This window comes from Prunus mume, linkage group LG1 (assembly GCF_029339155.1).
Source record: "Prunus mume cultivar Tortuosa linkage group LG1, ASM2933915v1, whole genome shotgun sequence".
Taxonomy (NCBI): domain Eukaryota; kingdom Viridiplantae; phylum Streptophyta; class Magnoliopsida; order Rosales; family Rosaceae; genus Prunus; species Prunus mume.
Window position 1 is genome coordinate 16,147,208 of NC_142698.1, and position 18,009 is coordinate 16,165,216.

The following is an 18,009-nucleotide window of genomic DNA, read 5'->3' on the forward strand; positions in this document are numbered from 1 at the left end:
TATGAAAATTTTGTAAATAAACTTGTGTATTAAACATGAATAATATATATGTACATGTACAATATGTATATTGTACGTTTGCTTTTATTTTTATTTTTATTTTTATAAATATGTATTGTACCGAGTCTTTAAGACGTGTACAGAAAACGAAAGTATTATTGAAAAATACGTACTTGCGTGTATAATACAAGTATTGAATGGGAAAAATGCTAAATTATTTATATGGGTAATAAGTAAAAAAAAATCAAAAGGGGACAATAAAGACTCGGGTAAGGGTATAATAGTAATGGATAATGTTCTAAATTACTCTTATTGATAAAGGAAAATTAGGGAAAATATTTTTTATTTGAAGGAGTACAGTCATGCAGCTTTACTCTTTAAATATATTATTTATATGGTCAAGCGTATGACATTTTAAAATAAATTTAAAAACAACCCAGTCACCGACTTTTCAAAACTTGAATGTCATTTTTTATTTATTTTAAAGATTATTTTTTCCTAGCGGGTCTGTCATCTCTGCAAATACTCAAAAATGGAGACCATCCCTCTTGTTGGTGATATGAGATATGAATCATTCTTGGACAAATCAAAGCAGGACATAGCCTCTTCTTCAGAGTTGGTGCTGGGAAGGTCATTGTTCATCAGCTCCAAGCCACTCCTTGGTTTCCATAAATTAGGGTGAACCTTGGGAGTTGCCTGCATTCAATCAACATCATCAGAATCAAATGACAAACTGTCGCTTCGGTTTCAATTCGAAAGGAAATAGAGGAGAAATCTAATAGGAAAGAATTATAAAGCATGTCATTCTTTACCACTCAACTAGAATTAAGGTCCTGTGGCCATTTACAGAGAAAATGAATGTCGTTTGATGCTAACTCCGAAATGGCATTCAGTCCAGAGAAAATAAATAGTATAGCCGCGCGGCTATACGATATATTTTTTAATAATTAAAAAAACCGCCTAGCCCGCCTAGGCGGCCGATTTTCGAAAACTTGAACGGCGTTTGTTTTTTTTTCAGATTTATTTTTTCCTGGCGAGTCTAGCATCTCTACAAATACATTTTTGTCAATTCTCAGTAATGTAATCTATGTGAAATGCAGCTTTTGGATCCATAAGATGGGCAAAAAGAGTAAATCAAAAACTCCCAGAGAGATGCAAGATAATACAGTTGCTGTAGAAGAGGAAAAACCCTCATCTTCGGCCAAGAAATTGCTGAATCATTGGTTGAGATTCAGTTCAGGTTTACCATGCATATATTTTGGTTTTAATTTATGTTTCAATTACTAGGCATATGAAGCCTCATCTGATCATATTTTCTGCAACAGGAACACTCGGAGAGCAATGAGGGTGATTTTGAGCTACTTGTTTACATTCCGTGAGTATCCACTTTTGTTGTTTTATGTGTTATCTTCAGGACATGAGTTAAAGAATGCATGAACATGAAATGGATGGGGACAGGGAGATCCATTGGTTGAGTACTTGTACCCATTTTTCCATATTTTCATTCAATTTCAATGCTAACATGGCCTGTTAGATCTCCATAGTCCGATCTGTATGAGTTCGAGTATGGGATTCAACCTTAGTAGCATCTCCAGGTTCACCTAAAACAAACATAACACTTAATTTGTGTGTCATTTATAATTATCTTTTGTCTTGTGCTCATCTGCTATATCTGATGTTAAACATAGCTGTACTTATTTCTGAAACATTTGTGTTGCATCTTAAGAAATTTTATTAAAACCTACCATTCTAAGACCATGTTAGCTCTGATTAAGTTACATTTTGTTCATTTATTTCTGATAGATTTACAGTAGATGTCAAGATCAATGGCATTTCAATTATTGGTGGTGCTGATGGAACAAGTCCTTCCAAGATGAGGGCGTAAGTTCGAACTTTAATATTTTCTTTCAGCTCCTTCATTTTTGGTCCTACCTGATTGGAACAATGAGATTGTCTGTGTGCATGAGTTTATTTCAGTGGTATAGTTCTTGAAGGAGATATGCATTCATCTGTTAAAGACACATAGAGAAGCATTTTGTATTTGATACAGCACATAGGATTTTAGGACATGGCATGCTTTTGCATGCTTTCAAATTTTCTTTGTGTTTATTTTTTAAAGCAATCCGTATTCTTGGTTGTAGTTGTGGTGCTTGAAGAAACATAGCCCATATTCAGGGACTATGTTAGATGCATTCTCTGTATAAATATTTGGTTCTAGTCTTGGTAGTTGGGTTAAAGGATTATATGCATATTTTTATCAGAGGATGGATGATTCTGGTCTAAGCTAAGGGTATTCTAATAATTTGTTTTCCCTAGTGTGAAGTCTTACAAACGTTGATCCTATTGATGTTGCCAGAAATATTGCAGAGTTAAACCCAGAAACTACCCTCGATAAGCATTAAGTTTAGTTATATCACTACATATTGACTTTTGTAATCTTAGCTCTTTGTGGGGTTTCTTATCGTTCATTCATATTCTTTTGATATTTGCACTTGTGGTAGTTTCGAAGACCTTTACAACAGCTGAAACTATGTTGAATGCTCGACCCTTTAGGGAATGGATTTCATCTTCTCTCAGGTTAGTGCAGTGCCAACACTTCTTCAAGTATATGAACAGGTTGTTTCAGTTCAGGATTTGCTTGGGTTAATTTAAACAAACGTGAATGAGCTTGGGAGTGGGTGGAATGAACCATATTTGGAATAGCTTAGTAATTTTATAATTGAATAATTTAGTAATCAAGATGGTATGAGGGAGTGAAGGTTTATTGTGTCTGTGTAGTTAAGCATATACAGTTGAAATATTTTATTTAGAGCGTATCGCCGCGCGGCTATACGTTTGAAAAATTCTATTTAGATAGTATAGCCGAGCGGCTATACTATTGAAATACTATATTTACAGCGTGTAGCCGCGCGGCTATACGTTCGAAATTTCCATTTACAATGTATAGTCGGGCAGCTATACGTTTGAAATTTCTATTTATAGAGTATCGCTCAGCTGCTATACTGTTGAAAATTTCTATTTATCAAGTATTCCCGCGTGACTATACTATTGAAATATTTTATTAGTAGAGTATAGCCCTGCGGCTATACGGTTGAAATATTCTATCCTTTAAAGATAATTCTACATTGCACCAACAATAAAAATATGAATGTATATTTGCCGGATTAGACCTCTCCAGACAAAATTTCTTCGGAAGAGGTTTCTTTTAAAAAGAAATAATATACTTAGTATCTTTAAGTCAATAGATTTTTTATTATAAAACTTTCTTTTTATTAATTAAATCATATCTTAGCCTTATTTAATTACTTTCATTAGTAATTATATTTTAATTATTATTTATTTAGTGAATAATTACTATTAATTATTTTAATTAACTTTGCAAATTATATTACTTAATAAATAGTATTTTTTTATTTGTTAAAATATTTAAATACTAATTATTCACTAGGTAAATAATAATTAAAACATAACAACTAATTAAAGTAATTAAAGTCGTTAAAGGTGGTCCCAAATACTGAGTTTTGGTACCTCGAATGCATTCGATGTTTAGTGATGTCAAATTGATGAGTGAAAAAGAGCGCACAAAAAATGAAAACAAAAATTGAAAACTAAAAACACTTTCAAATTGTTTTAAAAAATAAGGGTAATTTTGGTAACTTGATTTCACTTTTTTGAAAATGGAAAACGAAATATGTTACCGAACATCTTTTCTTTTTTCAAAAGTATCAGTTTCCAAAATAGTGAAAATGAAAACTGAAAATGAAATGGTAATCAAACAAACCTTAAGATTGTCTTTATATATATATATATATATATATATATATATATATATATATATATATAGAGAGAATTGAGGATCCTCAAATAAGCTTATTTGAGGACACCCTTGTAGGGTCACTATGGATTGTATTTCACTAATCAAACCATCTATTTTGTAGATACTCATTCAAAGATCATCTCTACAAAAATCACTTGAATCCGATATCATTTGACCACTCAATTGAGTTATTGAAATTTTAGTACTTTCTTGAAGCACCGTGTTCATTGATTTTGTAAGACACAATTGGATGTCAAACGGTTTCCGATTTGTCTAATTTTTTGTAAGGATGATCTATGAATGAAGACCTAAAAATAGATGGTTTGGATCACTGGAAAAAATTGTAGGGTACCTAAAGGGCGTCCCTCAAATAAAATTATTTGAGGATCCTCAATAGAAGGGGATCGTATATATATATCATCCAATTGTGTCTTACAAAATCAATGAACACGGTGCTTCAAGAAAGTACTAAAATTTCAATAACTCAATTGAGTGGTCAAATGATATCGGATTCAAGTGATTTTTTTTGTAGAGATGATCTTTGAATGAGTATTTACAAAATAGACTGTTTGAATTAGTGAAATACAATCCGGAGTGGGGCCTCCAAGGGGTGTCCCTCAAATAAGCTTATTTGATGGATCCCTCAATGGAAGCTCTCTGTATATATATATATATATATATATATATATATAAAATTTGTCCATTTGGTGTTGGGGAGTTTATTTAGTTACTTATCTGTTTATATAGTCCTACATACCCATTTATTTAGTCCTATTGAAATTGAAATTTATTTAATATTTTATCTCTTTTAAGGTTAACACATCTTTATACTTATTTATAAATACCTCCATTTGAAAGAAACAAATTTTAGTATTAGATGTAAAATTCAATCAGACATAACAACTCCCATAAATCGCACGTCCACCACTCATTCTTAGACTATAACCTTGAAGTTCGCTTATTGCAACGTGAAGGCACTTCTTGCAAACTTCATGTGACAAGTCTCTATTACACTCTACCAAACTATAAAGATTAATCCTGTTTGTCCTTTTATTCCTCTTAGTCACCTGAATGCTTCCAGTAGCATACAATTGTCCGGAAACAATTTCAGAAGTTAATCGATTTAACAAATGATCTAGTGCCATTGGAAATAACTTGGAATTAGGAACGGAATTGAGGATTTTTCCCATACACCCCGTTATCCTTACCAAAGAATTTTGTGTATGAGTATTTTAGGATGCAACCAACCATCCATATTATAGCTCCTTGACTAAGATGACAACGCTCGGGAAGATTTTGGCTTGCTGTTTTAAGACACCTTTTGCATGATGCATAGCGCTTGTGATTCAGAATAAAGTCCCAACATTGCGCTAGCCCATATATAGAACTATTTTTTGTTGTTATAGATTTAGATTTGTCACCAACGATTTCACTTCGATATCCAGAATCTGGAATTTCTTCTGATACTCTTTGTGTCGATAATGTAATTAAGTTTTTCTCACAATTCCCATTGGGTAGAAATTCTACCCTATTGAAACAGCTATGCCCCAAAACAAGATGTCCAATACATGAGGTATTTTTTAGGAAAACAAAGAAAGATGAAATACTCAACAGAATCACTGGGTTTGAGTAAAGACTCAACAAGAGGTCCGATACATGAGGTCTTCAATAGGTTGAACTAAAGTACAATTTATGTTTTAGACAAGCACATATAATATAATTAGAAGCTAGTGTTAATTTTTTCTCGTTGACTATAACATATTAGTTGTATATTAATGAAAGATTACTTTGGCCAATTTGTTTCATGAAAGGGCTGCTTCATATATACATATATATATATACAGTCCCCTTCTATTGAGGGATCCTCAAATAATTTTATTTGAGGGAAGCCTTTAGGGTACCCTACAATTTTTTTTCCAATGATCAAAACCATATATTTTTTAGGTCTTCATTCATAGATCATCCTTACAAAAAATTAGACAAATCGAAAACCGTTTCGACATCCAATTGTGTCCTACAAAATCAATGAATACGGTGCTTCAAGAAAGTACTAAAATTTCAATAACTCAATTGAATGGTCAAATGATATCGGATTCAAGTGATTTTTTGTAGAGATGATCTTTGAATGTGTATCTACAAAATAGACGGTTTGGATTAGTGAAATACAATCCGGAATGGGCCCTACAAGGGGTGTCCCTCAAATAAGCTTATTTGAGGGATCCCTCAAATTATATATGTATAAGATATCAAATTTAAATTATTTTTGTTCTTAAAAAAGCTATATGGTCTTTTGTATAGTTAATGGGACAATGTATTGTCATTGTTCCTTTCAAAAGAAGGTATATAATTTCGGTTATAATAGTAAGAAAGACACATTTCCTAAAAAGTATATCATCAGTTTACGTGGTGATACTTTACCATTCTATAATTTCTCCACGTCTTGCGCAAGGTAAATTAAAATTACCACTTATATATGGTGAAGTGCAAGTTCCTATCAATTGAATTCACCAACAGATTCAAACGAGTTAAGTTTTGTTCAAGAACTATACGACTAAAAAGTGCATTCAATACAAGTAAACTGAAATTCACAAACAAATCCAAAGAAATATACAGCACTCGAAAGTTGCTCTAATTTAAAAAAGTGCATATAAAAGCTCCCAACGTCAGTGCATATAAATCGTCAGCATGGACTCTACTTGTACAAGTATATTGGAATTGTCAAAGCTACATACTATACACCTCACTTAATATTCCTAAGAACAATGATCACTGAATCCCCATGGAGAAACATCTTGCTGATGATAATCTATCCTTCCTTGTTAACGGGTTGAGCCTTTTTTTCTTGCCTTTTCCAGTCTTTGGCACCTGCACTGCATACACACACACACACACACACAAAGAAAAAAAGGAAAAAGAAAAAGAAAAAAAAAAGATCACACAAATATCACGAGAAAAAAGAACTTTGATGATTGATGAAGATCTACCAACCAACATAAAAGAAAACAGAACTGAATAGTGGAACAAAACACAAGAGAGAAAAATAAAAGGGGTTTCAGAATGAGGAGTAATCGGGGGCCCACGTCTTCTTTTGTTTTTTTTTCTTTCAACATATAAATGCAATTTTCCTTCTCAAACCCTAACTCTAACAAGAGCCGTCTTCCAGCCTTCTTCAACATATAAATGCAATTTTTTTTTCTCTCGCTCAGACTTCTTCTTCAATCCTCATCTCTCTGTCTCTCGCTCATAGCACCATCGGATCTCTTCCCTGACTCTGAGATTCCAAAATGGGGTTTTTTTTTTCTAGGCGCAGCGCCCGCCCAGCCCGCCCGCCTAGACCGCCTAGCCCCCGCCTAGAACATAGAGATCTTGGCCACCATCTGCATATACCCTCATGTCGCCCGCCTAGACCGCCTAGCGACCGCCTAGACTGCCTAGCGAGCCTAGCCCCAGCCTAGCCCGCCTAGCCCCCGCCTAGAACATAGAGATCTTGGCCACCATCTGCATATACCCTCATGTCGCCCACCTAGACCGCCTAGCGACCGCCTAGACTGCCTAGCGAGCCTAGCCCCAGCCTAGCCCGCCTAGACCCCGCCTAGAACATAGAGATCTTGGCCACCATCTGCACATACCCTCATGACTATTAGCTCCCCAAACTACATGACGCAACCTCTCCCTCCGTTTGAAATCTCCATGTTACAATAAGCAGTGCAAGAACAGTTCTCCAAACACTTCTCTTTACATGCCTCAAGGCTCATGTCCCCATCCACAAATGCACCCCGACTCTCAGGCAATTTCACACTCCTCAACCCCAAGAACTTGTCTTTCGTGCATTTCAGTTCTCGTTTTCTCACACACCCATCAAACCCATTTCCCAAATTCCAAGCCTCCAAATTCTTAGGCTGAAACCCACTCACACATTTACACACAGGTGAAGCATTTGTGTCACAAATACCAAATGGGACCACACTCTCCATAGCTGTCACATTGGTCCTTTTGGGTATACTAAAATATATTTCACATCTTTGTGCTCTCAACCCATGTAATCTGTTGAACGTCCCCATTTGGACTCACTGTCAAGCCTGAATACTACACCTCATCTTGTTTCGTAAAGAAGTTGAAATCGACACCATGCTTCGAAGCACACATTTCCGGGGCACCACTAAACATCATCCCATTCCAGGGGCCGGTTCGAAAGTTTTTAACATGTTTGTCCCAAAGGAAAATCTCCGGGAAGCCACGGTGATCTAGTTTGATAGAAAAGTCCCCTGTTGACGGGTCGTTCGAGCTTTTCCACGAGGTCAAGTACCTGTTTAAACCTGTGCTCAACTTCCATCAAAGCTTCATTTCTGGAAGCAGAATGTGTGTGGGATAATCAAAGCTCTGCCAGAAAAATGTTATTGTTTTCGGTTCCTTCTTTGATCACAAGATTGCCTATATCCAAAAGCAGGACATTTGGTCTCAAAACTTGGGTGTGATTGGAGGACCAAGTGACATTTCCAGATGGATCAAGAAGGACAATGTTTCCATGTTCACCAGTCATCAAAAGAGCTCCTGATGAATTTGAAAGTGGGGTGTCTCTGTTGGCCACCCAAACAACTGTTCTGTTTTGGACATTTTTGTACCATATATATGCCCAAGTATCAGCCTGAAATATGGCCTGGCTTGAAGAAACCCAACTCAAAGACTTCACGGGGGAGACAATGGTCATGTTTCCTTCGACAAATAATTAATATATTACATATTATATATGTATGCCTTGCCTTCCTCACTTATTTTTGCTGTGACCATGGTGAACCAATTAACAGATATACAAGTGAAGTGAATACATCATGTCTGTACTCTGTACTTGTATTAAATGAAAGAAGTTGGCCAAAAAACAAAAGCAAAGAAACTAACTTTATATATATATTAAATTTTTTTAAAAAAAAGCAAAACACTCTCAAATATCACAAGATAGTTCATGCGCAAATATTTGCCGAATTAGACCTCTTCCAAAAATTAGCTCACTTGCCGACAAAATTTCGTCAGGAGAGGTTTTTTTCAAATTTTATTTTAAGTAATTAAATAATATCATAGCCTTATTTATTTAATTTCATAAGTATTTATTTAGTGAATAATTAGTATTAAATATTTTAATTAACTCCACAAATAATATTACTTAATAAATAGCCATTTATTTTTTATTTTATTTTAAATAAAATATTTAAATACTAATTATTCACTAAGTAAATAATAATTAAAACATAACTACTAATTAACGTAATTTAAAAAGAGAAATCCAGATTAGGTATAGCCACGGCTATACTGAGTATTCTATCTAAAGGTTTCTACAGCTTTCTTCTGCTTGATTATTAATCATGCGTGTGCCTCTAGTACTTTGGCCAAGGGTCATATGTCGAATAAGGTGCATGACTTGTGTACTATTCGTTCCTTTGGGGTGTGTTGTAGACCCAGCCCCAATCCCAAAATTATTGAGGTTACGTGGAATACCCCTTGCTTTGGTTCGGTCAAAATTAATACTGATAGCACTCGCAAAAGTGATTTTGGATTTAGATGTCCCTAGTGCGGTACATTACATGTTGAAGTTTTAGATGTCATCAAGGCCATTAAGCTTGCTTGGCTTCATGCTTGGCATATTGTTTGGATTGAAACTGATTAGTTATTAGTTACTCAATTCTTTCGCTCTCCTCATTTGGTCCCTTGGCACTTGCGGGTTGATTGGCAGAATTGCTTGCATCATCTCCAACACATGTTGTTTAAGATTTCTCATATATTTCGTGAGGGTAATCATGGAGTTGATACTTTGGCAAATCACGATGTTCAGGGCTCTGGTTTCACATGGTGGGACACTGCAGCTTCATTTATTTTGTCTTCGTCATCGGGACCAGCTGGGCATGCCAAGTTACCGTTTTACTTAGTCTCTTTTTGTTGACTCCTTCAGAGTTTTGGTTTCTTGGGTCTGCATGTTGCTGTGCCTTTATGTCACTGTCTTTCTTTTCTACAGGGGTTTTGGTTTGGTTCCCCTGCTGTACTTGTTTTCTTCATATGTTTCTTTTATATTAATAAAATTATGATCAAGGGGATGAGTGGGGGGCTCTGTATCAATGTTCTTTGTTGTTTTTGATTAGATGGCCCCTAGATACTACAGATTGCCAACTACCTCCTAACATCTTCATCTGGCATAAAAATGCTAAACTAGATAATGTTTATTTATGTTTATTTGAGATGAAGATAAAATCTTCTTAGGCCTGTATAAAGAAGCTAAATTTTTTTATGCTTCCTCGAGATGAAATTGAGGACAAAATTGCAAGCTTATAATGATGTTGACTGGGCAGGAGATTTAAATACTAGGAGGTCAACTACAGGTTTTGTGGTATTGCTTGGACATAATCCTATCTCATGGCGGTCTAAGAAGCAAGGGTCTGTATCCAGAAGTTCTACAGAGGCCGAGTATAGGGCATTGGCTAATACAGCTGCAGATTTGGCTTGGATTCAACAGGTTTTGCTAGACTAGAAATTGTGCTTGCCTCAACCTCCTACCATCTTCTGTGATAATCTGTCTGCTTTGGCACTTAGTAGTAATCCTGTATATCATTCACAAATTAAACACTTGGATATAGATTTTCACTTTGTTAGTGAAAAGGTTCAAAGGAATGATCTGATTGTTCAATATGTTCCTACTCAAGAGCAAATTGCAGATGTGTTTACTAAAGGACTGCATAGTCCTATTTTCTTGAGTCACTGTATTAGTATTCGACTTGGAAATCTAGAGCAGGATCCAGAGTTGGGTTTGAGGGGGAATGATAACAATATTAGTTAGTTTGTTAAGCTGTCATGTGTGCTCACGTGTTGTTAGTTAGTAGTAACTGTAATTAGTTAGAGTGCTTAGTCTTGGTTATTGAGATATAACACTAATGACACTGCTGTTGTAATTCATTTTGCGAAAATCATTATACAGAGCATATCATTTCTTCTTTCTTCTTAGTCTTCTCAATTCTTAAGCTTCCTCTTCTAAACTGTTATCAGGTCGACATTTGTAACGGGCTAGTATGCCTTCATTACCGCCTTACCACGTTAGTTTGGAACCCGTGTGTTAGAAAGTTTGAGATTTTGCCTCGGAGCACTATTTCTGCGTTTGAGTATGATCCTAGAAGTTATTCATTTGGCTATGATTTGCATACCGATGACAATAAGGTTTTGAGATTTGTAAGAGAAAGGCGTGTTTCTTGTGCAGTTGAGCTTTGGTCCTTAGCCAGGGGCTCCTGGAGGAGTGTTGATACTTAAAACTTTGTCGATGAAATGCTTCCCGGTACAATGTTTGGCCTTGTGATTGAACCGGCTTTTGTTAATGGTGCCATGCATTGGATTCATGATCGTATGGACGAGAATGTGATTTTGTCTTTTGATTTGTCCACTGAATCACTTGGCAAGATCCTGTTGCCCAATGCAGATTCGAGAATCAAATTTAGGATGTTTGTAGATTTTTACTATGTTTCAAGATGCGGAGACTCCCTTGCCTTCTTTGAGAATAATAGAATTGAGAGTACTGCCTTGGTTTCTTTAATGGAAATGCGCAGCAGTTCAATGATAGTGGTTACTTTCACTTGTGGGTGATGAAAGAGTATGGTGTTGCAGAATCATGGGCTAAGTTATTCACTATATCCCTGCAAGAATTTGTGGCAAGCACACCGCCTGGTTTTACAGGAACTAAGATGAAACTATTGGTTTAGAAAGGGTGGTGAAGTGGTGCTGAAATGGACATCATCGAGTGGTCATAAAGCTGATGATGTTTTTTTTTTACTGGATGGATCCGAACACCAAGGAATGCAATGATTTTCGAATGGATGGCCGCAGCAGCAACAGAAACTACCACTTCGTGGATTCTCGAATGGATGGCTGCAGCAGAAGCGACTATCACTTCATGGATTATTTAAATAGTATCGCCGCGCAGCTATACTCTGGGTTTCCTAATTTTTAAATGTTATAGCCGCGCGGCTATACTCTGTTTCCCTCCTTAATTTTTTTTTAACAGAACGGACATCCTCTGTTTTTTCCGAATTTTTTAAAAGAAATCGTCTAGCCGTGCGGCTATACTCTGCTTTCCCTAATTTTTTTTAAAAAAGTCAACATTCAATATTCGTATTGAACATGTATGTACGATTTTTTTTAAAAATTGAATATGCATATTTTTACAATAGTTTCAATAATACATGCAAAATTAACGTATTATGCATATATATTATTGAATACAAATATTAATTAGGGGCCGAACTTTTAAGTTGTAATTTGCCAAATTTTGTACATATTTTATTTGTATAGCCATGCGGCTATAACTATAAACAATGCAACTAGGAGGGTCCGGCTATACTCTGTTTTTCCATAATTTTTTAAAAATGAAATAATATAGCCGTTCGGCTATACTATGGGTTTTCCTCAAATTAATATCTATGGGACTAGGAGGGTTTTTTTATTATTTATTAAATCGTATAGCCGTGAGCTATTAGTATAGCCGCCCGGCTAAACGTTTTAAATTTTTAAAAAATAAATAGTATAGCCGGGGCCATACTCGGTTTTCCAATTTTTTTAAAGAAATAGTATAGGCGCACGCCAGACGGCTGGCAAGAACGCTTCGATAGAAGAAGCTGCGATGAAGCGAATCTTCCATCCGAACCTCTTGTACCTTGACGGCTTGACGCTTGATCGCATTACGCCTTTACCGCCGATTTACGACAGCTTCTTGTTCTAGCCCAGCGGCTTTGGTTTTTCCAATTTTTTTAATTACTAAGTGATAGTCTAACCCACGTTTGTAGGTTTTGATTTTTAAAATAATCGTTTCGAACCAGTTCCGTTTTATCACTGATTTAGGCTGGTTTCTTTAACCGGCTTTTGTTAACGGTGCCACGCATTGGATTCAGCGGCTTGATGAAGTCAAAGATGAGGATGTGATTCTGTCATTTGATTTTCCGCTGCAATATTTGGCAAGATCATGTTGACGGTGCCGCTCGGCTATACTATTGTATAGCCGTATTAAAATTCCATTACTGATTTCGGTTCATCATCATATCACATTAGTCCCACCAGTTTTAACTCAAGGTTTATTCTCAAGTCTCCATTAAGGTTGCTTGCACCAAATTTCAGTTTGTATATTTGTTTATCCAAAAGGATCCCAAAATCTGCTTCAAATTTGTTTCGTAGACAAGTTCATATAATTCCAAATGTATATACTTGTATAAAATACCTATGTAATTTGAATATGAACTGTACGCCATATGACTAATAGCATTGAAAGCCAATCAAAGGATTTAGTAGAAATAACCAGATTCAAAATTAAATCTTGCTAAACATCAAACAGTATTTCTTTGGTCTATAGGATTATAACTTCTTGTAACCGGCATTAGTAAAGCAGGGAAATTTCTACTCTTATAAACTCATGAGATCATAAGTCACATAAACTGACTACCAACACCTCAACTACGAGGCTTGTATCTCATAGTGATGATTGTAAGGTAGTCTCAAAATCTTTAAAATCTTAAACCAAGTCTTGTATTATGCTGAGGTGATCTGAAATGTAATGCAATACCCATTTCCTTTCGGAAAAGCAAAGAAACGTTATGTTGCACATTATATTTTGTTTCTTCTATTATTTATTAAAGAGTTATTTACACTAACACCCCCTAAGGGGTAAAATGATATACTCACTATTTGCAACTGACTATTCCTAGTGGGAATAGTCGAGATGTTGTTAACTATGCTACTAAGTTTTTTGTATGCTTGACTTAAGGATGGCTGGTTTAGGCTACTCGAATACGTGATATACGCTTGTATCTGGTTTATTTAGTATATGCAAGTTTGCATATACAGGATGCTAAATTGATGCGTTATGGGTGTAGTATCTGTTCTTGTATTTCAGCTGGGAGAAAATAAATATGTTAATTTTGCAAGAAAAAATTGATGGATTCAGAAGAAATATTAATATGTCCTTCCTTGTGTAGTTTTGACGTTACATATTGGTTGTCCAATTGTTTAGTATGTTTTAGCAATCCCAATAATTGTGGTGTATGCTTGAGTTAAGGTTTGGCTAACAATACTTAAATATTAGATGCCCCATACTTTGGCTGCCCTCACAGTTTACCACCTACCCCATCTGTAATTTAAGCGGACTATTTGAAATGATGCTGTGCTTTCAGCTTTTTTGGTGCTCAAGGAATGTTCATTGAAGACTAACTATGCTGTCCCCTATTCTCTGTATAACAAGCAGGTAAAAGTTTGGTGCACACGGCAGGAAAGGAAACTAGCTAGTGTTCTTGACATTGATATGAAAGCGAACATTTGTTGCTTTTAAGTATAATATTTTATCTACAGCAACTGCATTGCAGTATATATTACATGAATCGTATCTGTACGTACACTTTGAAAGTAAGATATTGGTCCCCTGTTGATTATCTTGCATGAGACTAAATCCATTTAGAGTAAAATGCACCTAATTCTGGTACCCCTATGAACTTCAATCCATTTCATTGGCCACTTCTCCAGTATGAATTTGACCCATTCCAAAGAAAAACTTGTGGTGGCAACCCAGCAGTAACTCCATTACAAATGTTCCGGACGATGGATCATTTGCAGATTTCCACGAATCCAAGAAGCGTCTCTCTCCCGTTTTGGTGTTCAATCCTGTCATCATTTCAGGTAAGAAAGTATCACAGGGATAACCAAAGCATTCCCAAAAGATTCCTCCAGATATATGATCTCTCAAAATGAAGTTTCCGGAGTCTAAAAGCTCTAGGTGGGCTGCACCCATGGGTCTAACGCCTAGAGGGGTAATCGAGGGCCCATCTCTTCTTTTGTTTTTTTTTTCTTCAACATATAAATGCAATTTTCCTTCTCAAATCCTAACTCTAACAAGAGCCGTCTTCCAGCCCCTCTCTCTAGCTCAGACTTCTTCTTCAATCCTCATCTCTCTGTCTCTCACTCATAGCACCATCGTGATCTCTTCCTGACCTTGAGATTCCAAAATGGCGTTTTTTTTTTCTAGGCGCAGCGCCCGCCTAGCCCGTCCTCCTAGACCACCTAGTGCCCGCCTAGAGCCCGCCTAGACCGCCTAGAACATAGAGATCTTGGCCACCATCTGCATATACCCTCATGTCCATTAGTTCCCCAAACTACATGACGCAACCTCTCCCTCCGTTTGAAATCTCCTTGTTACAATAAGCAGTGCAAGAACAGTTCTCCAAACACTTCTCTTTACATGCCTCAAGGCTCATGTCCCCATCCACAAATGCACCCAGACTCTCAGGCAATTTCACGCTCCTCAACCCCAAGAACTTGTCTTTCGTGCATTTCAGTTCTCGTTTTCTCACACACCCATCAAACCCATTTCCAAATTCCGAGCCTCCAATTCTTAGGCTGAAACCCCCTTCAATTAGGATTTTAAAAGACTATTTTGGGATAAATAAGTCTTGTGGTATTCAATTAAGACTTTTAAATAATCTAAACAAGTCTTGTGGTATTCAATAAGGACTTTTATGATTTTTTAAAGAGGGTGTCTAAATCTAGTGGTATTCAATCAAGACTTTAAACAAGTAACAAAAAGTCTTTTGTTATTCAAAAACTTGCTAATTTCGAAGGATTTTTTTTAAAGAAGGAATTTGTGTGACTTTTTAGTGGGAGGTATAAATACCAAACCCTAAAAAAAATCTCACCATAACCCGTCAGACTTTTCACGTGAGATTTTTTTCTCTCTGCGAGAGAAGATGAACAGTTCTTCGTGAAATCGCAAGAGAAGTTAAACGGTGAAATCGATTCTCATACCGGCTCGAGGTAGATGTATCCATGAACGTTGTCCTAGAACATGCTTCATCGATCTCCGATCCCGATAGCTCCCATTGTTCGCAGTAGCTCTCATTGTTGGCTCACAACTGAACTTGGAACGCTGACAGATTGATAGAGATAAAGGGGTTTAGCAAATATTAATCGATTTCACAGATTGACAGATTGATGGAAAGGATTGAAATCGCTTACAAGCAAGAAAGCCTTCACATGAGTTCTAGAAATCTTGACCTCGGCTTTATCATCTTGATATGCCTTCAATAGTATATCCATCAAATCTTTATCTTCTCTATCCCAACCCTCTCTCTCTGCTCTCTCTTCATGCTGCTTCACCCTCCAGAAGTTTATCATACCCATGGTCACATCCATGAGCTGCTTCCCATCAACCCAGAAACCCAACCTCTTCAGTGGGCCCAACACATCCCCAAAACAAACCTTTGCAGCCAACTCAAATGATTCTTTTACCAACTCCCTGATTTTTTCAGCTTCCTCACCATTCTCTGAACAACTAGTGCTCATAGCCATCCTGCTATTAAACAGGCACTTGTTAAAAATAGAAATATGGGAGAAAATTTCAAGGATCATATCAAATTAATTGTAGAGCATGCCTGCATATACTGTTGTTTGTAAGACTCATCAGCTCAGCACCCACATCAACCATCTCTTTCCTCGTAGCACTCTCCAACATTTTCCTCAAAAACTCTGCAACCTCTGCATGTCGAATGGCACGTGACCTTTCTATTTTGCAAGAGGAACATCACTCACATGTATGTAACCCTTGGATAGTTACATATTAAATTAATAAGAAAGCTGAATTTTCAGCTTAAATCCAATTTGGATGCAGAACCATTTTAGTCAAGCCTTCCAATGTTGGCAGAGATTGGTGTCAATTTTATAACCCATTTTATAAGCCTTCCTGTTTTCATTGACTCTTGTAACTTTGAATGTTTGCTTTTATTTATTGTTCCATTCCATTTGATCTCGTTTATGTTATTGCTGATGCAAGTGCCCACAACTAAGTTGGTTGGTTATCGTACAAATAAAAAATCCATGTGGTCCTTTCGAATCTTATAAATTCTTATGATATAAATCTTTAAAATCCAAACATAAAAAATCCTGAATATAAAAAATCTTTCAAAAAAATCTTATAAGTCATTATATTCTTAAATAGTCTTTTAAAATCCACTGGACTTATTTATCCATAAATAGTCTTTTAAAATCTCAATTGAATACACTTACACACAGGTGAAACATTTGTGTCACAAATACCAAATGGGACCACACTCTCCATAGCTGTCACATTGATCCTTTTGGGGATACTGAAACATATTTCACATCTTTGTGCTCTCAACCCGTGTAATCTGTTGAACGCCCCGCTTGGACTCATTACATGAATATTAGACTCATCTTGTTTCAGAACGGTTGAAATCGACACCATGCATTGAAGCATACATTTTCCGCACACCACTCAATATCATCCCATTCCAGGGCCGGTTCAAAGTTTTTAACATGTTTGTCCCAATGGAAAATCTCCGGAAGCCATGGTGATCTAGTTTGATAGAAAAGTCCGTTGTTGACGGGTCCTCCGAGCTTTTCCACGAGGTCAAGTACCTGTTTAAACCTGTGCTCAACTTCCATCCGAGCTTCATATCCGGAAGCAGAATGTGTGGGATAATCAAAGCTCTGCCAGAAAAATGTTTGGCTGTTTTCGGTTCCTTCTTTGATCACAAGATTGCCTATATCCAAAAGCAGGACATTTGGTCTCAAAACTTGGGTGTGATTGGAGGACCAAGTGACATTTCCAGATGGATCAAGAAGGACAATGTTTCCATGTTCACCAGTCATCAAAGAGCTCTGATGAATTTGAAAGGGTGTCTCTGTTGGCCACCCAAACAACTGTTCTGTTTTGGACATTTTGTACCATATACATGCCCAAGTACCAGCCTGAAATATGGCCTGGCTTGAAGAAACCTAACTCAAAGACTTCACAGGGAAGACAATGGCCATGTTTCCTTCGACAATTAATTAATATATTAAATATTAAATATTATATATGTATGCCTTGCCTTCCTCACTTATTTTTGCTGTGACTAACCAATTAACAGATGTACAAGTGAAGTGAATACATCATGTCTGTACTCTGTACATGCATTTGAGTGAGAGATTGGCTCCTCAAATTATACAATAATAAATAAATAAATGATTAATAATGTCAGTTTCCTCATTAACATCGGCTTGCCATAATGCCACTGCAAGCGTGAATGTATTTCCATTTCCTAATTAAATGGGGGATGTTTTAATTGGGGGGCATGATTATTCTTGCAAATTAAGGTGCTTTGTCAAGAAGATCCTGGTCAAACTTCTCT

General features: G+C 36.3%; 2 protein-coding genes across 2 annotated transcripts; both read right to left on the bottom strand.

Moving 5' to 3' along the window:
* Positions 1 to 7,470: 7,470 nt before the first annotated feature.
* LOC148921151 (S-locus-specific glycoprotein-like) lies at positions 7,471 to 7,791 on the bottom strand. Its single transcript, XM_089048079.1, has one exon. The coding sequence runs from the start codon at positions 7,789 to 7,791 to the stop codon at positions 7,471 to 7,473; it is 321 nt and encodes a 106-aa protein (XP_088904205.1).
* Positions 7,792 to 17,056: 9,265 nt separating this feature from the next.
* On the bottom strand, positions 17,057 to 17,557 carry LOC107880520 (S-locus-specific glycoprotein BS29-2-like). The gene has a single exon (XM_016792200.2). The coding sequence runs from the start codon at positions 17,555 to 17,557 to the stop codon at positions 17,057 to 17,059; it is 501 nt and encodes a 166-aa protein (XP_016647686.2).
* Positions 17,558 to 18,009: the final 452 nt, after the last annotated feature.

Coding starts and splice junctions, on each gene's coding strand:
- LOC148921151 (XM_089048079.1), bottom strand. CDS start 7,791: ATGGAGAGTGTGGTCCCATTTGGTATTTGTGACACAAATGCTTCACCT.
- LOC107880520 (XM_016792200.2), bottom strand. CDS start 17,557: ATGTCCAAAACAGAACAGTTGTTTGGGTGGCCAACAGAGACACCCTTT.